General features: G+C 45.9%; 1 protein-coding gene across 1 annotated transcript in view; it reads left to right on the plus strand.

Annotated features, from left to right (window-relative positions):
• The window catches only part of LOC138510676 (vomeronasal type-2 receptor 26-like), a 236911-nt gene that overhangs the window by 71991 nt on the left and 137699 nt on the right, over positions 1–27221 (plus strand). The window contains exon 5 of the mRNA XM_069626456.1: positions 1332–1387. Coding sequence (XP_069482557.1) covers positions 1332–1387 — 56 coding nt within the window. The remainder of the gene's footprint in view (positions 1–1331; positions 1388–27221) is intronic.

Here is a 27221-nt window from a genome sequence, read left to right on the forward strand (position 1 = left end):
CAGTCCTCCCCAACTAATCACCTCCGAAATGCCCTCACAGCAATCTCACCTTATATTCTTGAAATATGAGCTCTCCATCCTGCGTGGATTTGCAGGGGCGCGTCGATTCCATTTACTTCACTGGTTTGAAGGCTCGGGAGAGTTCCGGAGAGTATTGACTCTGAGGTTCCTGGTGAGGACCAGTAAGTATTAAGTTCATAGAGTTCAATATGTCCGATGTTCACTCTTGTTCCCCCCTTCCTTTCTTGTCTTGCAGCTGGCTCGTGAAAAGATGCTCTTGTGGCAGCTGGTGGCGCTCAGGTAAGAGTCTGTATTACCCGGCGCTGTCCGGTAAATGTTGCACGAGGAAAACATGTTGTTTTGTCTCTCTTTACAGATGCAGCACGTGAAAATATGGAGAGTCACAAAAGGATGCCTCCGGTGGCAAATCAGGTAAGTCTATAGTGGTAAGAATTATATTTGTTGGTTCCCTCGGCTCACCTTGTGGTTTTCTTTTGTCTCGTAGGTGCCGAAGTTCGGCGAAGAAATGATGGAGGCAGCGCCGACCCGAAGGATGCTCTGAAGACTGGTGAGTATGGCGCGGCGCTGCAACTGGAGGTGCGGCGCGTGCAGAAATGATGTTCTTTACAGGTCCGGAGACAAGATGGATCCAGAATCAGGTGTGGAATAGAAATAAGTTTATTTTCTAGCCTTGTCCCTTTCTTTCCTCTTTGTTTTAGGAGCTCCGGATTCGAGGCAGGTGTGGCAGAAGACTGGGTGCAGGCTGCAGGCACAGTGAGTGTTACGCTGCTTGATGCAGAATAACGCGAAGCGTGTGTTGCTGGTCGGGCGTGGTTTAAATAGCCTCAAAAGTAGTCCCAGGTAAGAAGTCCCTAGAACCACACCCGAGTAAAAAATAGTCCCTGTAGAAAAATAGTCCCTTTCAGGCTTCATGTTGGATTGGAGTCTTTTGCAGCATGGTCTGCTAACTAATCACCTCCGAAATGCCCTCACAGCAATCTCACCTTATATTCTTGAAAGATGAGCTCTCCATCCTGCGTGGATTTGCAGGGGCGCGTCGATTCCATTTACTTCACTGGTTTGAAGGCTCTGGAGAGTTCCAGAGAGTATTGACTCTGAGGTTCCTGGTGAGGACCAGTAAGTATTAAGTTCATAGAGTTCAATATGTCCGATGTTCACTCTTGTTCCCGCCTTCCTTTCTTGTCTTGCAGCTGGCTCGTGAAAAGATGCTGTTGTGGCAGCTGGTGGCGCTCAGGTAAGAGTCTGTATTACCCGGCGCTGTCTGGTAAATGTTGCACGAGGAAAACGTGTTGTTTTGTCTCTCTTTACAGATGCAGCGCGTGATAATATGGAGAGTCACAAAAGGATGCCTCCGGTGGTAAATCAGGTAAGTCTATGGTGGTAAGAATTATATTTGTTGGTTCCCTCGGCTCACCTTGTGGTTTTCTTTTGTCTCCTAGGTGCCGAAGTTCGGTGAAGAAATGATGGAGGCAGCGCTGACCCGAAGGATGCTGTGAAGACTGGTGAGTATGGCGCGGCGCTGCAGCTGGAGGTGCAGCTTGTACAGAAATGATGTTCTTTACACGTCCGGAGACAAGATGGATCCAGAATCAGGTGTGGAATAGAAATAAGTTTGTTTTCTAACCTTGTCCCTTTCTTTCCTCTTTGTTTTAGGAGCTCCGGATTCGATGCGGGCGTGGCAGAAGACTGGATGCAGGCTGCAGGCACGGTGAGTGTTATGCTGCTGGATGCAGAATAACGCGAAGCGTGTGCTGCTGGTCGGGTGTGGTTTAAATAGCCTCAAAAGTAGTCCCAGGTAAGAAGTCCCTAGAACCACACCCGAGTAAAAAATAGTCCCTGTAGAAAAATAGTCCCTTTCAGGCTTCATGTTGGATTGGAGTCATTTGCAGCATGGTCTGCCTGAGGTAAGTAATGACTATGAGCCTGGTGCCTTAGGCGCCAGGACTGATTCCTACTATGAGCTTGGCGCCTAAGGCGCCAGGACTGAACCCAGATAGCCCCTAGCCGGGGCTGCTGAGGTTTTACAAAATGTCTAGATGCCTGCTCCCGGGGCTGATGGGCTTGGTCCGGATGCCTGGGGGTAGGCATTATGACAGGCCCAAAGATGCACCAGTTATTTTCATGGCAGGTTTTAGGATCTGTTAGTTAGCGGTTCCGGGATATGATGATACAGTACTGCAGAATGAGCAGCTCAACACCCTTGGCACGACAGGATGAACACCCCATGGATCAGAGAGCTCAGGAAAACTCCAGCATGTGGAAGAAGGCAGATTGCAGTAGTGGTCACTACAATCAGGCGGGGGACAGGCGTTCATGTTGGTGAAAACAATGGAACAAGCCCTGCATGGCTTCTGACTGGGCAGAAAGGAAGAAACTACAGGGAAAATTGCCTTGTTTGAGAAGTTGAAGATCTTTAACGTTGCAATGATGAATTCAGAATGGTGCCTGGTGCAGCACGGTGCCCAGGAGAGATCTGGTCAATGCACCAAGTGGTCCAGGGACACTTCCAAAGGCTCAGTAGGTATGGAGCTTCACACTGGGGCGGGAAATGCTGCTTTCACTGGTCTAGGGGTCAAGCACCAACCAGGGCCTAGAGAGGAGCAGAGCTTCACCGAGACTCAGTGGAGGCAATGCTGGTTGGCTGCCATTGTCCTCCTCAGTCTTCACTGGGCTGAACTTCTTTGTAGTTTTTTGTAGTTTTCTTGGCTGTTACTAGCATCTGTTGAATGGCTACTGGAGTCCTCCTTCTATTTTTACACATTTGTGCTGGAGTTGCTCCCAATCCCACCAATGTTAAGGATTTGCACCCTCCAAATTGGCATGGGTAGTCCAGTCATGGAAAGCCTCTAACAAACAAATCTGAACAGCAACAGACACACTTTGGCGTGGATGTGGACTGGGCTAAGACCAACAGCCTCATCATGAGTTTGGCAGTATTCCGGCGGATTTTCCGTCAAAAGCTATTTGCGCTAATGCCATGCTGCCTGGCGGAAAGTACAAAAGATCATGAGTTGGCATGCACGCGCATGGGGACATGGCATTAACGCAAATATCGCTTGGTGTAGAAATTGGCCAGGAACCCGTAAATCTGTTGCACTGTGGGCTACCGTTAGCCGCAGCGCTTATAGCACGCCGGAAATGCGTCACTGCCGGAATGGGAAATAAAGCGGTGGACATTTTGGAAATCACAATCCGCCGAAAATCACAGCCGCTGCAAGACATCCACCCATGTGAACATCGCAAAATGTCTCAGGAACGCACCAGGGGCAAGTCTGCCCTGAACAAGGTTAGAAAACCGAAGTTCAATGACTAGGAGCTAGCCATGCTGCTGGAGCAGGCAGTGTCCCATCAGGAAGGGCTGTACGGTGCACTGCAGCGCAAGACCACTGGCCAACGTCAAGCGCAGATATGGAGGGAGATCAGCCAGAGGGTGTCTGCGGTGGGCCCTGTGCCCCAGGATGGTGAGGACTGCCGCAAGCGCCTCAATGACTTGCGGGTCCGAGTTCATGGCCTACTCTCTCAGCACAGGTGTGCAAGCATGGCTGGATGAGGCCCAGCACCACCACCACCCGAGCTCACCCCCTGGGAGGAGCAGATGACAACACTCATCGATATGGGCACCATTGAGGAAGTCGGAGGAGCGGAGGCTGACACTGGTACCCAGGAGGCTGCAGGTGAGACCCCCGCTAAAATTGCATGAACCTGTAAGTGCCATGCCTCCAGACCCTGAGTAAATGTATGTGCATGCAATGTGCCACCCATGACTGACCCCTCGTACCACTGTACCGTAGCGCCCCCTAGTCCCCTTTGTACGTACACTGCATGAACAGAAGGCCCAGGGGATAGACATCCATGGCCACAGCAACGTGATGTGTGAGTGTGCATGAAACCCCCCCAGCAATAAGGATTCCGTGCATCCCCATAAGACATCTGAAGATGTTACACCAACATGTCCAAGCAGTGTCCCTCCCCAGTAACACGTTGCACCAATTACAACATGGGGAGTCAACAAAATTTAATGGCGAAGCATGATTGATACTGTGTCCAATCCCACTATAAGGCATGATATGCCTTATACAAATCTAAGCTGCCCTCAACTCATACAACACCCTATGTAGCCTACAGGCACACAGCGCTCATCACAGGCCGATGATGATGGTGAGGAGCTACGACATCCAGCCACCCATCCCGGCGCGGACACACCCAACATCATCCCACCGTGCCCCATGGATGCAGCGTCCACAAGGCCACAGGGGGCCAGCGCCTCATACACCACCAGCCACCATGGAAACCCAGGATTTTGAGGGAGCCACCAATGCACATGATACTGCACTGTTGACTTCACCAAGTCTCAGTTTGACACATGAAATAGGCACACCCCAGGGAAGCCTGAAGCCAGCAAAAAAGGATACACACACTCCACATGTGCATGTGCGTTGTGTCCGCACAGCTGAGCCAGACATGGATACACTGTCCTATGATACCCCTGAGGATAGGCACTCCAACATCAGCACTTCCTCCCAAGGTGGCAACATGTCCCCCTAATGCCCCCCTCCCTGTCAGTCCGATCCCCTGCACACCCGAAGGACCCCCGCATTACAGGAGCTGCAGTGATGGGGCGTCTGGATGTCATTGAGGCCAGACAAATGCGAATTGCGGCCATGTCCACAGTGCACTGCACCCTCATCGAGGCCATCAGCCGTGTCATACGGAATGCATCTAAGAGAATGGCCCGTGACAATGCATGGACCCGTAAAGTGGTGGAGGGATGCACAGCGGCCCTGATAGGTTTCGGGCACAGGGTAAGGGCCTATCTGCGCATATAGAGCAGATGAGGGAGTCGAGCAATCTGCTCCGCCAGCAGCTGCAGGTTACCGGAGCCATTCCATCAACCTCGACTACACCCATGGATGGATCCCTGGAGCCTTCACCTAGGCCCCGTTCCATACACAATATTAGACGCTTCTCTCCAGAGGGTCCCGGACTTGGGAAGCGCCTACGACCATCGTAGATGGACATGGCACAGTAGTGGCGGGCCTCGGGTACATTCACCTACCTGCACTGTTTTGGGGAGTTCTATGGGGGGATTGTGTTTTGGGGAGTTCACTGGGGTAGGGGGGATTGTGTGCTGGGGAGTTCACTGGGGGAGGGGGATTATGTGCTGGTGAGTTCGCTGGGGGGGATTGTGTTTTGGGGAGTTCTCAGAGGGATGGGGGATTGTGTGCTGGGGAGTTCTCAGGGGGCAGGGGGTATTGGTGCAGGGAGTTCACTGGGGGAGTGGGGATTGTCAAACAAATAATAAATCACATTCAAAATTCATACAAAGCATGGACAGTCAAATGTACGCATCCCCCATATCAAAAATTATTCTCAATCAAGCCCTGTCTGGCCAACCTCCCCTCCCTCACCCCATCCCTGTGTACATGTGTACCAGCTTCTGGAACATCATCATCTTCACTCCCATCACCAGGTGGCAGCACATAAGCATCGGGGGACAGATTCCTGCGACAACAAATGTTGTGCATCATGGCACATGTAAGTACGATTTTGCCAACTTGTTTAGGTGCATGCATCAGTACCCCTCCCATATGGTCTAAGCACCAGAAGCATGCCTTCAGCAGTCCAAATACCCTCTCCACGCAAATTTGTGTACGTCCATGGGCAATGTTGTATGCCCGCTCAGCTGGAGTGTGTGGATGACATACAGGGGCCATGTACTGGGGATATCCAGAATCACCTGGATAGGAGAAAATGCAGGTATGAGGTCAAGGTTGGTTCAGTGGGTGCACAAGGCTCAGTCATCAGTGACATTGGCAGCAGAATCAAGTTTGTGTTGAAGAGGTCATGCTATCTCATTGCAATATTGGCGTATACCCTTCGCCTTCCGGGACATGCATGGTCTGATGCATGGTCTGTGGTAGCCATGCAGCTGTGTATCAATGTATATGTGAGTGCTTATGTGTATCACACTCATGTACTACATGTGCACTAGTTATCATATGGTCACTTAAATTGTGGTGTGTGCTGTGCTAGGGGCAGCATTGATTCTATGGACTACTTACTACTAGCACCACCCCTGTGTCTAAATGTAACAGTACTCTGTCCCTTGTTACTGCAGGAGGGGACCCTTGTATCTGCACATTGTTAGCCCATGTGTCATTGGCATTCCTTTTGGCTGCTGTTGCGTTTGCTGATTGGCACAATTATGTACAGTTATCCAGGCATGTGATTGGCTAATTAGGGGTCAGTGTTTCAGGGATGTACATTGTCGTGAATCAAACTACTCTCATGACTGTCGGGTGGCCAGGGTGGGATGTCTCTGCTGTGTCAGGGTGAGAAGCAATACTACGACACACACAGGAGGCTTTGTGGTAGTTGGGCTTCCATATGTGACTGTGCTCCCACATGTCTTTGCCATTCAGACTGGATGTGTTCTGCTGTGTTGCACATGTACAAGGGTTCTTGTGCAAGGTATATGCATAGGAATGTTGCAGTTCTGGTGCTGCCTATGTCTCCTGCTGGCATGCAGGGATTTCACTGTGTATGTCCACCCCCATCATATGTCATTTAACATGCATTTCGGACTACATTTGTACTCACCCAGCATCCATGTGTTTTGGCCTCTGTGCCTTTCCATGTACGCTGGCAGGGTACTATTGTGCAGGACCATAGAGTCGTGGGTGGATCCTGGATAGCGGGCGCAGCAGTGGCTGAAAGTGAGGTCAGGGCTACATGGCATCTGCACATTCATGGAATACAAATTCTTACGGTTTCTGTAGGCTGCCTCATGTGCCCGGAGTGGTACCAGTGCTACATGTGTGCAGTCCAGGGCTGCTATGACTTGGGAAATGGCATGGAATTGGCCCTTCAACTGGTTCACCTGTAGCTGTGTGGCTGGCAATGCAATGTGCTCATTCACAGGGAGCAGCAGTACATCCAGCACCTGTCCGAGCATGGCACTGAAGTTGGACTGGGCCATGCCATGCATCAAGGCAACAGTGTGTTGGTAGCTGCCAGTCCCGAGGTATTGTAGCACAGACACAAGCTTCACGAACGCGGGCACTGCAGTGCGGATAGCTATACAGCTGCCTATGTCAGCCTGGATTGTGTCCAGCAACTGTGTGATGGTTGCCCTGTCCAGCCTCTATTCGGTCACCAACTGCACATCAGTCAGGGCCCCAGGTGTTGGCCTGACCCTGGGGATGGCTGGCCGCCTTGCTGGTGCTGCTCTTCTCCTCCTTCTCCTCATCCCCACCACCCACTGTGCTCCCAGGGCCCAGGCCCGGTTGGCTGGCCTCTGTAGCTCCAGGTGCAGCAGGTAGATGTCCACGTCAACGCTCCCGGCTCCAAATGGCAGCTTGGTGTTTGCAAGTGTGCGTTGTGCATGGTGGGTCTTTTGTAGGCCTCTGTGTGCATTGGTTTCACCTTTGCCCTTATTGCTGTCTCCTTTCTGCTCCTGCTGGTGTAATGGTGTTGGGGAGGGTGTGTTGTGCATGGGTGGGTCCTTTGTATGCCTCTGATTTGCATTGGTTTCATCTGGGCACTTTTGCTGTCTCCTGTGTTCTTTTTCCTCTAGCATTCAGCTAGAGGTATTTTCAGCAGATTTTCAGCCGGTTGTCTGGCGCTAATAGCACCTACGCCAGACTTGTGATGGCTCTGTCATAGCGCAAATGGGTGCCGGTGTACTTATGCCACCTGTAATAGCGACAGCAGTATTTGTACTTGTGATCCGGAGGAGCAGTATTGGCAGCGCTAATACTGTTACCGCCAGATTTAAGGCTTACTGCCCAACTCGTGATGAGGCCCCAAGTCTCCACATCTGTCCACACACAGAGACAGCCTCCCTACCCCTACTTTGCCTGGGAAAGCAGGGGCTTTGCCCAGGGAATTAATTTCCATATATGGCCATTCTGGACTCAAGACATCAGGATGAAGGCCACAGCACAAAATGACAGGCACACATTTTGAGACTCAGCTATTTTACAATATATGTATTTATTTATTTATTTGCTTATACCATGCCACAGCCGGCAGGCATCAGGGCACAAATAAAACAGCTAACAAGACAAACAAACAATTAGTTGATAATTCTGGCATGATAGAAAAGGAACTTATTTAAATAATAAAGTTTTAAGCCGTTTGCAAAATGAAAAAAGGCTCTTCTCTCTGCATAGCTCAGCAGAGAGTCCATTCCAGGCTATTGCAGCCACCACCGGGAAAGAGCAGCCCCTTCCTCGTGCATATGAGCCAGAAGGTGTTAGAAGATCTTGTTGTTCTGATATGTGACTGCTAGCTGAAACCTTCTTTGAGATACTCAGGTGCTGTCCCGTAAAGACATTAATGTGTCAAAGGGAGGATCTTAAACTTAATCCTGGTTTCAACCAACAACCAGTGGAGATCCCTCCGTGAAGATGCTATATAATTCCACTTCGGTATGTTTCTAATGATCTTACAGCATAATTCTGGAGGATTTGCAGTCTGTTTATATTTATTTTATTTATTTATTTGCATTTGTTAAGCGCACTTGCAGCCCATGAGGCATCGAGGCGCTGTTACAGAGGATACACAGATTTAAGATTACATTCGGGTGCAGGAGGCTCTTAGTTACAGGTTAGCAGGCATATAGGCAGAAACAGGTTGAAGTCATACAAAGAGTCTGGTTTTGATAGCCAGACTCTTTGTGCATGCTCCATCCAGGTGTGCAGTACTGTTAAGTAGTGAGCCAGAGACAAGTAGGTAAGGTAACAAATGAGGTTTTATTTGTGCAGACCAAGGGTAATCAGTTCGGGTATAACCGGTCGTCTCTTCCAACAACTTCAGCAAGAGTAATAAGGCAAAAATTAAAATGGGTCTTCCAGGCTGCTCGTAACACAAAACTCAAGAATGGCAAATTCCTTCTTCCAAAAAATGATGATTATAACGTGTAGCTTAAACTTACAGTGTTCTAAACTAGATGCAGCCCATAACGTGGAAACACACACAGGACTGGTAGCCTTCCTTGCCTTTAGTTCCTTGCAAACCATCGGAGTAAAAGTCCTCCTTGATGCAACATGTGTTAGGGGTTCAAGCGTTCTCAGTCCACGCTTGAATGGTTCAGAGCCTCTCCTCCACGCTCTGCTGCAGGTTCCTGGACACGGCCGTTTCTGCGCTGTCCTCGGCTGCAATTCGCTAAATAAACAAAACTTTTCCCTTTTTCCGCTTTTGAGATTCCTTTCTCGTCAGGCGCCTTCAGCAGCTGGGCAGTCGGGAGTGACTGCAGGATCGGTACGGGGCACTCCGGTGAGAATTCCTTTTCCTTCTAATATGCCCACCGATATGGGTTAATGGTCTCGTCCCATTCAGAACCCACTCCGTCAGCCTCTTTCCACTCCTGCAAAGCGAGAGACAAAGTAAAACGTTTTTGGGTGCTTTTAACCCCGATGTGCCTCCTCCCAAGTAATTAGTGTTGTGCCGTTCTAGCCCGGGGCTCTTCACACCTGATGCTAATGCCTCTCCTCCCGGCTTCAACCTTATGGAGTCAGTTTCGTTTTTAACCCCTGATTGCCCAGAACCCCCAGTGTATGGAAACGTGGTTTTTCGTCTTTTCTGTCTGTTGCCTATTTTCCTTTCCTGTCTTTCATTTTGGTTATGTGTGTAGTGGGACGTGCTGTCATGTATTATTGGTGTCTTTTCTTCTCCCGTTTTCCTTATTTTTGGTTGTGCTTTGATTAGTCTTACATTAGACTGTTGAGGCATTCTGGGAGATGTAGTCTCTCGCTCATTCATGTTCTTCAGTCGGTGTATTATATGAATTGGGTTGATAATAGATACCCCCTCGTCCCTCCTGTCTTGTTCAATAGTGGCCGCTACTATGTCCTCATCACATACTCCCCCCAAGGACTTATGCCGTTCGGGCATAACTAAGGCTCGGGACAGGTAGTCCGCCACCAACTGATACTTTCCGGGTTTGTGAACTGTCACGAAGTTGTACGGTTGTAGGGTTAAAAACCATCGTAGGACTCTATGGTTGGAGTCTTTCTGGGTCGCCAGCCACTTCAGAGGAGCATGATCGGTAAAAAGGGTGAACCGCCTTCCGAGGAGGTAATACCTTAGTGTTTCTACGGCCCACTTGATCGCTAGGCATTCCTTTTCTAGGGTACAGTACGGAAGCTCATGGGGCAAAAGCTTCCTACTGATGAATGCTATAGGACATAGGTCTTGTTCGGTACCCTGGGATAGTACTGCTCCTAGTCCACATCCCGAGGCATCAGTTTGTAAGAAAAACTCTCTGTCAAAGTTAGGACAATGTAGAACGGGTTTGGAGGAAATCATTTGTATCAATGTTTGAAAAGCTTGTTTTGCCTCAGGAGTAATGTGCAGGGTTTTGTTTGTTTTCAGAGCGTCCGTAAGGGGGGCTGCTATGGTAGAGAAATGGGGCAGGAATCTCCTGTAGTACCCCACAAACCCCAGAAAAGCACGGATTTCCTTTCTGGTTTCAGGCATCCTTAGTTTTTGTATTGCTTGTATTTTGTCCAGCAAAGGGGTTACGATTCCCCCTCCCACTTCATACCCCAAATATCTTGTGGTTTGGGTTGCCAGTTTCGATTTTTTTGGGTTAATGTGTAAACCGGCCTCTTTCAGTGCTTTTATGACTTGGGTTAATTGATATAAATGTTCCTTCCAGGTTTTGCTGAAGATAATAATATCGTCTAGATATGCAGCCGCATATTGCTCGTGTGGCTTCAGGATTTTATCCATTAAGGCCTGGAAGGTTGCTGGAGCCCCATGGAGCCCAAAGGGCAGAACAGTAAATTGGAACAGGCCCTGGGGTGTAGCAAACGCTGTTTTTTCTTGGTCGGCGGGTTCGAGGGGAATCTGCCAATAGCCCTTTGTTAAGTCCAGGGTGCTCAGAAAAACTGCTGATCCAAGTCTTTCTAAGAGCTCATCAATTCTGGGCATGGGATATGCTTCATATTTTGAAATAGCATTCAGTTGCCTAAAGTCCATACAAAACCTGGAGGAACCGTCCGGTTTTGGCACTAAGACGACTGGAGAACACCAGGCGCTTTTTGAGGGCACAATGGTTCCTAGAGCCAGCATCTCATCTATGTCTTTGGCGATCTCCCCACGTTTTGCCTCTGGAATTCGGTATGGCCTCAGGCGTACCATTTTCCCTTCTTCTGTAGGTATGGAGTGGGTTGTCAAATGTGTCCGTCCGGGTATACCCGAAAAAGTTTCTGCTATCGGGTTCAGGGTAGTAAATAGTTCTGATCTTTGGGAAGTATTTAATTGTTCTCCTAATTTTACGTCTTGTAATCCACTAGGGTGGTTTGGGACCAACTGTTCTGGGACGGATATATCTGATAAGGTTGAACACAACACCCCTGGTGTTCCTTCCTTCCATAGTTTAAGTAGATTAATATGATAGTTTTGGTATTTGTTTTTACGTTCGGATTGTTCCACCTCATAGTTCACTGGACCCAAGATTTTTGTTACCCGATAAGGTCCGTGCCATTGGGCCAACATTTTGTTTGTATGGGTGGGCAAAAGAACTAGTACTTTGTCGCCTACGTTCAAGGATCTGGGTCTGCTTCCTTGGTCATAGTATTTTTCTTGCTTTTCTTGTGTTCTACCCAGATTTTCTTGAGCGTAGTTCCTCAATTTCCCCAAATGATCCCTTAGATCTTGAACATAATCGGTGAGCGTTGTTTCTTCTTGTTGCTCCCAATTGTCCTTCAATAATCCTAACACTGACTTGGGTTGTCTCCCAAATAATAGTTCAAAAGGGGAGTACCCTGTGGATGATTGGGGTGTATCCCTCAGAACCATTAGTACCCATGGTAAAACCCGTTCCCATCCTACTCCAGTTGGGCTGGTGGTTCTTTTTATCATCTGTTTAATGGTCTTGTTATATCTTTCCACCAATCCATCCGTCTGTGGGTGGTAGACCGAGGTTTTCAGGTGTTGTATACCTAGGGTCTTACATACTTCCTTCATTACTGCTGACATGAAATTGCTTCCCTGATCTGTTACGATTTCCAGGGGTATTCCCACTCTTGCAAAGTAAGGTAATAGGACATCGCACACCTGTCTAGCTGAGATTCCCCTTAAAGGGAAGGCCTCAGGGTATCTGGTGGCGTAATCCACTACTACCAGTAGGAATCTGTATCCTCGACTAGAAGGTTCCAATGGGCCAACTATGTCCATTCCTATCCTTTGGAACGGCTCCTTGATCAAAGGCATTCGTTGCAAGGGGGCTCTGGCTGGTGTGTGATTACTTGTTTTCTGGCATATTGCACACTCCTGGCAATACTTGGCTATGTCTGCATAAATCCCTGGCCAATAGAAGTTCTGTAACACTCTTTTCCCCGTCATGTTTTCTGCTAGGTGTCCTCCCGTGGAATGATCATGGGCTAGTTGTATCAAGGTCTTCCGATAGGACTGGGGAACCAACAATTGTTCCTTCTCTTCTTTTTCCGTTCCTCTGGTCACCCTATAGTACAACCCTTGGTTCTCCTTAAAATAAGGAGTGGTATTCGGGATTTGGCTCTTACTTAAGGCTTGTTCACGGGCCCGTTTTAGGGTTTCGTCTAGTCCGGATTCAGTCCGGAAGGATGGCAGATGATCCCCCACTCGCCAGTCTATAAGGGCTATTTCCTCCTCTCGCCTTCCATTTCGTTTGTCTTTCCTCTTCTGGGTTTTTGTGGGTTTTTCCCCTAGGTCTATCCCTTTTATCTCGGTTTGGGCGAATGGGGCTTCCCTTAACCATAAATCAAACTCGGGAATATCTGTCCCTATCAGGACGGGAGCTGGTAGGGTGGGGATAATGGCCACTTTAACCGGTAGCTCCTTCCCTTGTAATCCTAACACAATTTCTTTGGTTGGATACCCCTTGATATCCCCATGTACACATTTAATGTCAACTGAGCTCACCTGTCCTGGTTCTGGTTCGCTCACATGTGGTTGTATAGCAGTCTGCCGACTTCCGCTGTCCATCATAGCTTGTTGGGGCCGTCCATCCACTGTTACCTCAATCACATAGGGCTGTTTCTTCCGATTTCCGTACTGTTGCAGGGTCCCAATTTCCATCGGTTCGGTTTTGTTTCTCTTGGCACAATATCGGGCGATGTGTCCCCATTCACCACATTCGAAGCATTGAGGCATCTGGCCCTTCATTGGAATGGAGCCGTTGTTTGGCCTCGGTTCTGTTCTTGTTCTTGGCTCCGGCCCGCCCATCCGGTTGTTACTGCGTAAGGCGGGAAGTTCGTGGTGTGGTCTTGTAGGTAGTGCTGATATATTACGAGGGGTTCCAGCCTTTTGATAGGCCGTGGCCACATCGATTGCTTCAGACAGTTTCAGGCGGTGATGTTGCCTAACCCACCTTTGTATGGGCCCTGGTAGGGCTTCGATGAATTGCTCCAGCATTATTTTTTCTTTTATTTGCTCAACTGTGGATGCATTAGTTTGCAACCATTTCTCCGTGAGGTCCTGTATTCGATAAAAGAGCTGTCTTGGGCTTTCGCCTGATTTTAGTCGGGTTTCCCGGAATTGCAACCTATAGGATTCATCGTCCATTCCCAATCTTTCCAGTACTGACTTTTTGATGTCGGCGTATGGGGTGTCCCCATTCGGATTGGCCGCTTGATATGCTCCTTGCATCACTCCCGTGAGAAGGGGCGCCAGGAAGAAGGACCACCGATCCTGTGGCCATTGTGCTGCTCGGGCTATCCTTTCAAAATTTACAAAGAAGAAACTGGGATCGTCTCCGGTCTGGTACTTTTGTAGCACTGTAGGGGGAATGGCTGGGTGGGACCGGTGTGCAGCCACTGATTCGCCTAGAATCCTCAGCGCTTCCCTGCCCTGCTCTTGGGCTACGGTTTGTACCTGGATGACTTGCTGTAGGGCTTGGCGGTCTGCTTGGGCTTGGTGTCCTTGCACCTGTACCAGTTGCTGCAACTGTTGTTGCCCCTCGGCCAGCGCCTTTATGACTGCCTCCATGGTCAATGGGATAGACGTGTCTCTGTGAATCCCACCGCTGCCACCACTGTTAAGTAGTGAGCCAGAGACAAGTAGGTAAGGTAACAAATGAGGTTTTATTTGTGCAGACCAAGGGTAATCAGTTCGGGTATAACCGGTCGTCTCTTCCAACAACTTCAGCAAGAGTAATAAGGCAAAAATTAAAATGGGTCTTCCAGGCTGCTCGTAACACAAAACTCAAGAATGGCAAATTCCTTCTTCCAAAAAATGATGATTATAACGTGTAGCTTAAACTTACAGTGTTCTAAACTAGATGCAGCCCATAACGTGGAAACACACACAGGACTGGTAGCCTTCCTTGCCTTTAGTTCCTTGCAAACCATCGGAGTAAAAGTCCTCCTTGATGCAACATGTGTTAGGGGTTCAAGCGTTCTCAGTCCACGCTTGAATGGTTCAGAGCCTCTCCTCCACGCTCTGCTGCAGGTTCCTGGACACGGCCGTTTCTGCGCTGTCCTCGGCTGCAATTCGCTAAATAAACAAAACTTTTCCCTTTTTCCGCTTTTGAGATTCCTTTCTCGTCAGGCGCCTTCAGCAGCTGGGCAGTCGGGAGTGACTGCAGGATCGGTACGGGGCACTCCGGTGAGAATTCCTTTTCCTTCTAATATGCCCACCGATATGGGTTAATGGTCTCGTCCCATTCAGAACCCACTCCGTCAGCCTCTTTCCACTCCTGCAAAGCGAGAGACAAAGTAAAACGTTTTTGGGTGCTTTTAACCCCGATGTGCCTCCTCCCAAGTAATTAGTGTTGTGCCGTTCTAGCCCGGGGCTCTTCACACCTGATGCTAATGCCTCTCCTCCCGGCTTCAACCTTATGGAGTCAGTTTCGTTTTTAACCCCTGATTGCCCAGAACCCCCAGTGTATGGAAACGTGGTTTTTCGTCTTTTCTGTCTGTTGCCTATTTTCCTTTCCTGTCTTTCATTTTGGTTATGTGTGTAGTGGGACGTGCTGTCATGTATTATTGGTGTCTTTTCTTCTCCCGTTTTCCTTATTTTTGGTTGTGCTTTGATTAGTCTTACATTAGACTGTTGAGGCATTCTGGGAGATGTAGTCTCTCGCTCATTCATGTTCTTCAGTCGGTGTATTATATGAATTGGGTTGATAATAGATACCCCCTCGTCCCTCCTGTCTTGTTCAATAGTGGCCGCTACTATGTCCTCATCACAAGTACACTAATCAATTCAAGGCATAATTAGGGCCTAAATTAGAGATTCACAATTCTTGCACGTAACAAAAGCTTTCATGAAACGTAATAGTCTGAGATGGTATTGTGCTTTCTTAATGACACTCTCAACTTGGGCCTCAGCGCCCAAACAACAATCTCCCATCACTCCAAGAGTTTCTACTTTTTCTATTGTTTTAATACAGTGACTGTCGATGGAGAAATTTGAGTAATCGGGGTCCAACTTCACTCTTGCTTGGGATGATCCAAATATTAAAATCTCAGTCTTCGTATAGTTTAAACCATGCCCGTTGGCTTTCATCCAATTTTTTACCAATTGGTAAATGCTCTGAATGTGTCTAGCATCATTCGTATAGTCCCCACTTAGCTCAATCAGCAGCTGATGGTCATCAGCTAATTAGTGTATCTCGCTCACACTCCATCCAGGATATCACACAATGGACGTAAATAAACATTAATACATGCAAGATTACGGCAGCCATGCTGTTCTTTGATGTTAAAATGGCACGCTCACGTAACCATTCTGTAGATGTTTCCATTAGATTTGTTATGTCTGGATACATTTTGGATGTGAGGTCTCCTAGGGAATTGATGACTGTGCCTAGATCGGAAGGGATGACAATTCTGCTCTCAAATACTCAATACTTTCTGTTGCAAATTTTTAGAAACAGTTTGGAATCTTACTTTTTAATGAAGATTTCAAATGTGAATTTTTACTTTTCTAACATCTTCAGATTGGCTCCTCTTTTCCACCTCCCTTAACTGGATTTTTGGAAAATGGAAAAACATGTGTTTATCTATTTTTGAAGAATAATCTAAATACCAATGTTCACGTCTGCAACAGCTTCTTTTTTTTAGATAAAGATATCCTCATAAAAAGATGCACCCCTCTCTTGCTCCCCTTACGGATAGAATTTCCTAAAATCCTTCCTTGTATCTCACAAATTTCACCTTCCTAGTCTAGACAGTTTGAGCTGGGCATTGATCAGTCAGTCAGTCAATCAGTCAGGACTTCTTCTTTTAGATAGATAGATAGATAGATAGATAGATAGATAGATAGATAGATAGATAGATAGATAGATAGATAGATAGATAGATAGATCGTTAGTTCCTCATCATCTGCCATATTGACGTGTAGGCCAGCATAGAGTTCGAGCGCAGAGAGCGGGCTCACTTTTTGTATACTCAGCTCCTGGTCGTTCCTTAGTGCTCTCAGAGTGGAATGCTGATTGGGATCCATGTTAAATATTCCCAACTGGTCAATCATTTATGCCAGACACAGAGGACCCCGACATTTCCCCCATCACTTTCTTCAAAGGGGAATTTTCCAAGTAGCCTAGGGATACTTGTAAAAAGTAACAAACATATCTTAGTTTCATCTGAGCTACTATACTAGAAATTCTAGTTCTAAGCGTAGAGCGCAATTAGTGGTACTTTGGAGAAGGCCTGCTCATTATGTTAAATTCTATTTTGAGTCACCTCAATGGCAGAACAGTTGGAGTAACCCGAGATCTCGCTCCCATATAGAAACAACGTGCGTGTCTTGGCGTTATAGACACTGAGACATCTGTCAAGCATCCGCCCACCATACATGTGATAAAATCTAAGTAGCCCCACAAGCTTTGTCTAAGTCTCCCTGGCAGTTGCCTGTATATTCCTTGACCATTTCCCATTTTTAGAGAAAAGTAAACCTAGGTAGCAATATGTCTCACCTACCTCAATCTTTTCTCTTTTAAGTGCCCAAGAGTATCGATTTCTACCACTCCAAAGACCAGTACCTGGTCTTCATCCTGTTCATCTTTAGGCCACGAGATGTGAAATATTCCTCAGCATAAGAGGGACAACATTGCAGCTCCCCTTCCCCGGTGACAACCAAGCAACGCTGTCTCATTGGCAAAAAAGGGATCCAAAGTGGGTGCCGTGCAGCAAGGGGGGTTGACCTTGGAGCCTGCTACCACAGAGTTAAAGTCAGAAAGAAGCAGAATAAATAGAAGTGGGGCTAAAGCACATCCTTGTTTCACCCCCTTGTTTGTTGGAAAGGCTTGGGACATCCTACTGGAATACAAGGTCCATCCAGCCACTTACGTACATCTCCTTTTCCAACATCCGGTGCCTGGATATAGAATCCAAGGCTTTTTCTAGATTGATAAAAGCCACATACAACTTTCAGCCTCTGATTGCCCAATACATATTAATCAGCGTGTTTAACAGCAAACAGTGGTCCAAGGTTGAAAACCCTCCCCTAAAACCTGCTTGAATGTGTTTTAATAAATTCCAAGAAGTAGCCCAATCCTCTATTCTAGACATTTGGTGAAGCTCTGCTTGGTACATCTAAAAGAGGGGATTGGGCGATAGTAGTTCAGATGACATATAGCTCCTTTCTTAAAAATAGGGACTATTATACACTTGGACCATGAGTGGGCAAAAACCCAAGAGTAGCTAATTGAGTTCCAAAATGGCAATAGAATCGGGAGCCACAACTTGAGAACCACTTAAAAATATCCAAAGTAAGAGTTTTTAGGTTCATGGAGATCTCCTTCATACTGAACGTGATGTCTTTGGCATTTAGATACTTAGCGGTGTCTCAACCCACATGATCAGCATCTAAGAAGATCCCCTTAAAGTGGGAGATCCAACTGTCTGGGGAGGTTTGAGCATCAGTGCTTTCGCTCGGTAGCAAATCCCCTGGCCACCAGCTTTTCAAATGTTTTGAAGATATTAGTATGCACTGCCATCACCAGCTGGTCCCACTGTATCAGTATAAGCTCCATTTCATTGTTCTTTAATAGTTTATTGTAATTCTTCTTCAAAGTAAATAGCCACCCTGCCTGAGCGCTATTATCCTTGGCTGAATTGAAGATTAGACTCTTCACAGTCCTACACTCCCTGTCAAACCAAGGGGCACCCCTTCCTCGAGTGGGGTTGGGACAGTGTACATTGCTATTTGCAGGGCCATATTTTAAGTAGTGTTGTGGTGGTCAGGAACGGTCCCTATGATAAAGAGGGGTTAATGCTGTGCACACCATTTTTGTGACTGGGGGTGCGGCGAACTGGGCGCAATGTTGCAATTTCATAGGTATCTAGTGCAGTTAATTGTGATTGGGATATGTTACTACTTTAGTGCTACCCTTTCATTAAAGCTGATACATTTTAGATTGCACGTGTGTAGAAAGATAAAATGCTAAAGACACAAAATTAAATATAAATACGATTCAGACATAACGTGCTATGAAGTTCCCAGCAGCAGGCAATGAGAAGTTTCATAATGCACATGTGAGAAAGTGGGGCCTGTACTGAAGAACCCACTGTAAAGGAGAGATTATATTTATTAAACATGCATGCACACTGAGGAACATACAAAGGGAATGTATACATCTGTATTCAGTGAGCGTTTATGAATTCATTTAGACTCTACAGCCAGCAGTTTGTGCAATGAATGTCAGGTGACTGGGAAAATCTTGTTCTGCAGGATTGAAGGTTAAAAGAGGAACAATGATTAACCAAGCAGATAAGCAGCCGTCGAGCAGGATGCATTGTGTATGGCTCGGTAGTTACGCAGGACGTAGATGAACTCTCTTTATGTGCATTCAATTTATGCACAGGGGGCTGGCCATTTGTTTTGACCAGCAATAAAACATGGGTTGAAGTGGCGCTCGAGGCCAAAGTAATCGATACCTAGGGGTTTCAATTGTATTTTTAGATGTGTTGTGCGTGTCGAAAAGGTAGTCATTTAGATTAGAATGTTTCAATGGAGCCAGTAAGCCGGAGCGGATTAGATAGCTATCGCCAGCTCAAAGAGAACCTGTTTACTCAGCTTTTTCTCATGTTGTTAAAGTATCCATGTGCAATAGGGATCAGGCCAGTGGTTACTAGTAATTTAGTAATTAATTATGTTTGCACTGAAATGTTTAACTGTTTGATGATGTTATGACCTACCACGGACAAATCCCAAGAAGCTGTGTGTTATGAATATGATCTAGACATGGTAGTTAAAATAACAAGTGGCCAACGAGAATGGAGAAAGATGAGGTTGTGTCCAATTACATGTGGGGGGTGCAATAAAATATATGGGAGTATTTTAACAGTTGCAAAATGTACATAATTTATCAACTTATGGCGTTCAATGAGACTTGGGTTAATTTGGTTCAATAGAGTTATCTATCTGCTCTCAGGACGATTGCACTCACTTCTTAGGTGGTAGGCCCGCTTGGGTTAAGGTGATTAGGGTCTACCCCTACAAATTTGGCAACCATGAAGGGAGCATAGGGTTTCCAAGACTTTGGGGGGTCTCCTGTCCACACAACTCAGCTGTGGCACATCTCTGTGGGCACCAGTCGTCTGTGAAAAATATAGGAATGCAGGCAGCATTTTGGTTACAGGCCCATCTGTTCCCTGTAGTGTGGTGCTGTGGCCCAGCTGTGCAGGACGACTTGACAAAGCACCACATTGGAGCGCTTCGGCTTCATGTGGGTACACTTTTTTAGGGGTCTAAAGCAAGAAGGAAAATATGAGTAAAGGAGAATTGTTTCTTTGATTTAAGGCATTTGGTAAGGGTACACTTGGAGTGCGTGGGTGAAGTTAGTCAAGGTTACGGAGGTTGAAAGGGAATGTTTTGGAGGAGTGAGTGAACTGTTTTGCGTTGTACATCCTTTGTAAATATTTTTACCTAGTTTGTAATTTTAGAGGGGTGATGTTGTATCCCACCTAGCACGGCCATTGTGAGGTTTGTCCTGATACCGAGAGGTGGGGTGGCATCTTATGAAAAGTTCAACCGTAGACACTTTCCTAAAGTATACACTTGGCATCTTTCATACTGCATTGTTTGTGCAGGTGCAGCTGTTAGGGAGAATTCTCTTCAAAGGCTAATTTCCCTTACCTATAGAGTCCCCCAGCAGCTTTGCTGGATTTGAGGGGTTTATTTTTTTTTCTCCTGCTAAGAGTGAGACTCTTTTTCCCAATCTTAGGCAGATTGCTAGTGTGTGTTTTAGGCCATCTTGTGTGCATATGGTCTCTGGGGTTTTTCTCACCCTCATAGGAATCATCTTTTTAACATGTGTGTTACACAGCACCCTCAGTGCAGTGGCACAGGGTGTCATAGTGACCCCCAAACATAGACTCCATACCCTGGGACTGACTACTGTCTCCCAGGGCATGTACAGTCCCCATTGACTTTAATAGTCAATAATTATGAACTAAACCAGAACAACCCTCTTACTATGGAAGTACTGGAAAGGGTTAAATGGTTTTTCCCTGTTGTTCATTTTCGAGAGGGTACCGTACAGTCCCTCTCTCAAAAGTTTCAGGCTGGTGGCAATGATTACTACCGTAAATATTCGACCGCAAATATTTCCCGATGGGATTTTCCCATTGTTCGTGGCTACCACTTTTACTGACAGCCTCTAACATACCGCTGGTTTATTTTAATATTAACTTTAATAATATTTCTTTCTCGTGTCTTTCTCTGAAATCCTAACCCAGGTCGTGGACCCTTTGTTCATCCTTTTGGCGGGCTTCTGCACAGAAGTCCTCCTCTCGGCGCCACTGGGTCTGGGATAGACAGGATGTGTGGCACGGGAATAGGCACCCTGTACAGGGTTGCCTACACAACCCAAGTCGCACTGTGCCCTAATAGGCTGGGGGGTTCTCCCGCCAGGAGGGCCACCCCACTGTGTGAGTGACAGCTAGGCTGTATGAACGGGGGTCTTGCTGCATAAAAGCAGGGTCCTGAGGACTGGAGGACAAGACATTGCCACTGGAATTAGAAACTCGAAGAGGAGAGAAGCTGAAGACATCTGCAACGACTGAACCACCGGTGAAGCCCTGCTGCAGATCCTCACCACTTTTCTCCAACGACTCAAGAAGATCTTCTCCTGCAAGAGTCTTCTTCCCTTGAGCTGGTGGGTCCAACCAGTTCACCAATTGCCTTCCAGGACCTACCTTGGTCGAAATTGCCAGTGCACAGCACTCGGAGACCGGATAGCCAGGCACCCGTCCACCACGACCGTGATTTAAAGGAGCGTACCTTTTATTCATTGTGGCAGCAACACAGCTGGCTTCATCCCTGGGCAGTGCAGTAACTCATACCTTCCTCCACGACGAGAGCCTCTCCTCCTCTGCTGGATCTCCCGAACTGCAGAAACTGCCAGGAACTACCGCCACCGCAGGAGCCTCTTCCACTTTTAAGGTACATTGTTCAGCCAGGCCTCCCATTTCGTTGGGTATCGCTAAAGGTGTTCCTTTACTTACCTACTGGGTTGGCCACCCCTATTGTCTAACATTATCTTTGACCTTCTGAAACAGCCTATTCAAAATCGTTGACCAAAGACTTGACTGCAGCTACTAGAACAGTTTGCCCTGTACCATTGACTCTGGCACAGGCCTATTGACTCTGGCTAAACCTGTTACAACTGCCTTCTCTAGATTGCTTTTCACCTAGAAATGTGTTGGTGCACCTAACGCTTATAACCACCTTTTTCCTTTCCCTTTTTAATATTGTGAAGTGCCATTTTGCTCGGTTTTCACCTCAGTATTACATGTGTTAAAGTACTGCCTTGCCTAACTTGTTCACAATCTACTTGAGAAGTGTTGCTGGTGTGATAAAGAGGCTAAATCTATATAACTTGTCCTTTCCCTCCCTTTTGAGAAATTGTTAGAGTGCCATTTCTGCTTGGTTTACGCAGTGTGCCGTTTTGCTCAGTTTTCACTATTGCTCAAACTTGTCTACAATTTAAATAGGGAGTTGTGTATACTTTTCTTGACTGTTTTAACTTGCTTTAATAATAGTGATTTGTGTGTGAACATCAGAGTGTGTAAAATAAATAAATAAATAACTAAATATATATATATATTTTCAAAAACAGAAAAAATGCACTAGGACAGGGCAAAATTCGACGGATTGCACTCCCAAGAGCATCTGAGAAACGAAATCCAGTCTCACAAGGAAAAGGCATGACAGCAAGTCCAGGCAGGACAAATGTTTCTTTATTCATAAAAAGGTGCAGCAAAAAGGGAAAGCCTGGTTACAAAACGACACGTTTCGCGCTACACTGACCGCTTGTTCACGTAGGTAGGGAGTTTCATGGAAGAAGGACTTCTTATATATGCTTTAAAAAACTCTATGATACAAGTGCATAGAATGTCCCCATTCACAAGGTGGTGCAAAATGATGAACACATGGCAGCCATCTTAAAACATTAAAAACACATCGTAAGTGTCAATACATCAAACAAATGTTATAAGATTAACAATATAGCAACAATTGCACAGATGTGCTGGCTGCGAGTACTGTGGAGGAAAAATGGCAAAAAGAAAGCCTCAGGTACATAACGTGTGTCAAAGGAAAAATATATATAAAAAAAATATGAATATATATAAATACACATCATTCAAAATAAACGTGTGTTTTCCAATGGTATGTCTGTCAACAAAGGCCAGTACCCAAAATTAAATAAACTCAAAAAAATAGTGCCATTCTAAGGCAACCGCCAATAATGACGAGCCCTGCCTGGTAGGTCTGCCCATGTTATAACGTCTGAAGCAGCCATTACCTCAACACAGTACAAGCAGCCCCACAACATAATATGTTCACTAAACAAAATATGGCCATTCTAAGTGTCCACCATTGGTCTCGCATAAACAAAGATATATAGTCATGTAAGTCTAAGTTTACGCATACATGTGCGTGGTGTAATACAAATCAAACTTAATAATGCAGTCTTGAGACAATGTAAAGTGCTTAGTGCTTTAGCAGCTGAATAAAGTGCTAAATGCTTTAGCAGCAATTTTAAAGTGCTTAGTGCAATAGCAGCAGTTGTTAAGGTGTTAAGGTGCATCATATTTAGCAGCAAGGTAGGGAAAAAGGTTAAAGGAGAGAAATGTCCACACAACAGCAATGATAAAATGCACAGTGCTCTACGTCCATGGATGCACAAATATGTTCCTTGGTGTATAGTTCATGTACTAAGTAACATAATACAATTTGACAGTCAAATAGATAAAAGAATAAAAGTCAATAAATATATATATATATCTCACAAATAGATAAAATAACAATGTCACTGGAACAAAAAAACATGCATACATGGACGGCTGTAAAGTAGACAACAAATTTATCCCCAATAAAGTGCAAGTGCAAAAAACTTAAAATTGCCTACCATGAATGGTAAACTATTCCCTATAAAAAAATCCTCAAGACCCATTATGCTCGATGAGCCCAGCAAAGAAGATAACATCACTGGGAAATTGTTACCTTAAAAAGACTACATACCAAGTAATCTATCGACAATGGAACAATGCAAGACAACAACACGAGATATGGGGACAGAGTAAAAAAGCAATTAAGAAGCCTAAAACCAAGTTATATAAAAAAATATTGATCAAAGTGATAAACATCAATAGAAAATACCCTCCTAAGAATCTTGTTAAAAATAATCATATGCAAGATATGATTCACAATCATTTGGAGAAAGAACCTGTAAGATGCATCAATAAAAAGAAGAAAGAAGAGTTAATATACATTGATACATAGGAATATGGACCGGAATGGAAAAATATTCAAATATTAAACACACTGGGGGTCACTCATGAACATTGCAGGTACCTAGTGTTGCAAAAAAGTACAAAAACATGTTCACGAAGTATACTTAATTGGTACCTAAAAACGTATATAACTCTTCATCAAGATTGTGGCCCCTGGGTTTTTTTGTTTCAAGATCGAGAATGGACCTAGTTTCCAGTTGTCTCAACAGTAACTCCCGGTTACAACCTCTAGGTGATTTAGGCACTGTCCGAATACCAAAGAAGGAAAAGCCCTCCAATTTACCTTCATGTTGAGACTGAAAATGCAGAGCCATCGGATAGTTGGGATCAACATTTCTTATGGCTCTTATGTGTTGAAGCATTCTCAGCTTCAATTTACCCTTTGTACTGCCCACATACCTCATATTGCAAGGGCAATTCAAAACATGAACCACAAATTCTGTATCGCAAGTGATTCTAGATGCGATTTGAACCTTATTACCCAGGATAGGATGTATATAACACGTCTTGTTGACTGCATAGGTGGCGGCTTTGCATTTGGAACACTTATGAAAGCCTCGTGATTTGGTGTTTAACCAACCATCGGTCAATGCATTGTCAATAGGCCTCATAAAGCTGGGAACTAAGGTATCCCTAAATGTGGTAGATCTGCGAAAGGTAATATTAATGCAATCTCCCAAAATAGTATTTAGATGTTCATCTGATTTAAGGATATGCCAATGACGTTGCATGACTTGTCGAATCTTGTGGGCACCCTCACCATAAGTCAAGATGAGACGTGTCTCACTGGTGTCTGTGGTTCTGTGTTCAGGGGTGTCAGCTGACAAAAGTTGAGAGTGATCAATCGCTCTGGCTATATGGAAGGCTCTCTCCAACATTTTTTTGGGGTAACCCCATTCCTTAAATTTGTTGGCCATGAGGGTACATTCGCAATCAAAAGTTTCGATCTTAGAACAATTTCTGCGTATGCGAATGAACTCCCCATAGGGGATACTCCATTTTAAAGCTGTGGGGTGATTACTCTTGGCATGTCCAAAAGACTGTTTTTTCTGCAGTCCGTTGATACAAAGCTTTGTTCAGTGTTTGCTTGTTCCATAGTATTGTAGTCCTATTGTGTAAACCCTGAATACTGCTCATCTCCCTCTTGAGATAAGTCTGACTGCTTAGCAACAGCTACCAACTAAATCTTTGTGGTACAGCCTGATACCAAAGGGGATTTATTGCACATACCTGTAGTCCTAATCTTCTGTAGTGCTCCCTAAGGGAACTGCACAGGATTCTGCCTAACACTGGTGTACAGCGGTGAGGATAACATTATTGGATTTACATTTTAGAGTGCTGCTAGTACCTTGGTTCAATTAACCACAAGGCTTAACAATCACTAAAATGTAATTTAAAAAAAAGTCAAAAATGAAAGCTATAGCCAGGAGACCTTCCTTACAAATACTGCTCATTATTTAAGGGATCTGTGTAGACAGAAAGGTCTTCCTGTCAAAGGCAAGACAAAGGAAATGATTGAAAGATTGTTAGAAAAACAAAGTCTGGAGAGTGGGGCTGTAGTGCCTACTCCTCCAGCAAATTTAGCAAACATTGAGGGTGATAATGTTGATAATGTTATTGTTGAAGCAGATGAGGAAGAGGAGGCTGACAATGTGACCCCCTCTGGCCCTCTGCCTGCTCAAAGGCATCAACCTGTGGCTACTGGACCATTTTCAGGTTAGTGCCCAAACTGAACAGAAACATCAAGAACTAAGGCTCAAAGAAAGATGAAGAGATGAAGAAATTGTCTTTGGAAATGCTTCTCTCCCCAGATCCTCTAGATCTTCCAGTCCAAAAAGACCCTGGATGCCTAAAGAGATTGTAGGTATGTATGAACCTAAGTTGGATGTGTTAGATTGGTTAGCTATGTTTGAATACAATCATGGACTCCAGGAAATCACAGGGAATCAGCTGATCCTCTGGTTATTCTCTAGGCTCCCCCCTGTTGAATCTGGTGTGGTAATGGAGTTGGGGGAGGCGGATAGGATGGATTATGAATGTGTGAAGCTAGCTCTGATAGCTAGATTTGGGAAGACCCCTTCCATGATAGTACCCCTTGGGCTACTTGGGTGAATGAGTGTTCGAAAAACTTAGAGGGATGGATTAAGGGTTATAGAGTTAGCACTTATGAGGGAATGAGAAATCTTGTAATGTTGGAGTCTTTTTATGATGCCTGCTCTCCTGAACTCAGACAGCACTTGGCTGATTCTAAGGAAATGGATCCTAGGAAGTTAGGCAAGGCTGCTAACTTGTGGGTTGCCAACAGGGCTACTCACAAGGAATCTGGGGCAACTCATAAGAAGGATGAGGGGAAGCAACCGTGAAAAGAGAATCAAGAGAATTCTAATACCTCCCATCCCAAAGAGGCCCCAAACAACAAAATAGTCAGGGTAAGCCACCTGGGAAACCAAATGGGGCTAGTGAACCATCTGGGGACAAACCAAAGGCAGGTCAGCACAAACTTCCATTCCAGAGAGCATTTGAAAAATACTATGTTTGTGGGTCTACTGACCATATAAAGGGGGCTCCCAGATGCAAGGGTAAACCTGCAGGGATCAGCACAGTCTCCTTAGCCTTCTTCTCAGAGGAAGAAGTTCAAATGGCTAGTGCCAATTATGAATTGTTTGCTGAAGAACCCTTGGGTCTTCAAGCAACTGTTGTCAGGAACTGCGGTTGGAAGTGCTGGAGCCGGTGGAAAATCTGACTTTCCGGCATGACTTTCTAGTCCTCACCCAACATGGCATCTGTGCCTTTACATGCAGTCTCCGCCCACAAGCCGGTGCGTTGTATCTGTGCCTTCTTCGTGAAACGCTGTGCTGGTGTCTCTCTTTGCCCTGCAGTGTTTAGTATTCTCCATCTACCCTCCTGTTTTCTTTTTTGTCTTTTTATTCCAGCTGTTTTGGTCTGGGTTTCTTTCTTGTAAGTTTTCCGGGGTGCGCATTCAGCCCCCTGAAGTAGGCGACACCTTCTGTTTGCGGTTCTCTGCGCTCTAACTTTCTTTTTCAGCGTTCGCCTTCTGCTCCTTGCGATCGGCGACGCCTTCTGATCGCGGTTCTCTGCGTTCTAGTTTTTCATCACTTCCTACCTGCTCTGTTTGTTTCGGGCAGTGTTGCTGCCTAGCTCTCTGTTTCTTTTTTGTTCGCCGGCTGCCGCCAGGAGCCCCTGCCGCAATCTTCCAACCTCACGTGACTCCTTCTTTGACGGCACCGGCTACTTTTTGTCCTGTTCTGTGCAAAGAATCATTATCAACCTATTTCCTTCAATCTCTTGTCCTGCGCTTTGCTTGTACTATTCTTCTTCCTTTACACTCCCTTTTTCTTCCCTTCTTATTTTCTTAATTCTCACTCTTCTTGCTATTGTGCACCCTTTGGCGTCTCTTCTGGAAATTCCATTCTCCTTTTCCTGCTGCTATTATCCCAGTTTCTT

The sequence above is a fragment of the Ambystoma mexicanum genome, chromosome 6p, assembly GCF_040938575.1.
Source record: "Ambystoma mexicanum isolate Mex_15411 chromosome 6p, UKY_AmexF1_1, whole genome shotgun sequence".
Classification (NCBI taxonomy): Eukaryota; Metazoa; Chordata; class Amphibia; order Caudata; family Ambystomatidae; genus Ambystoma; species Ambystoma mexicanum.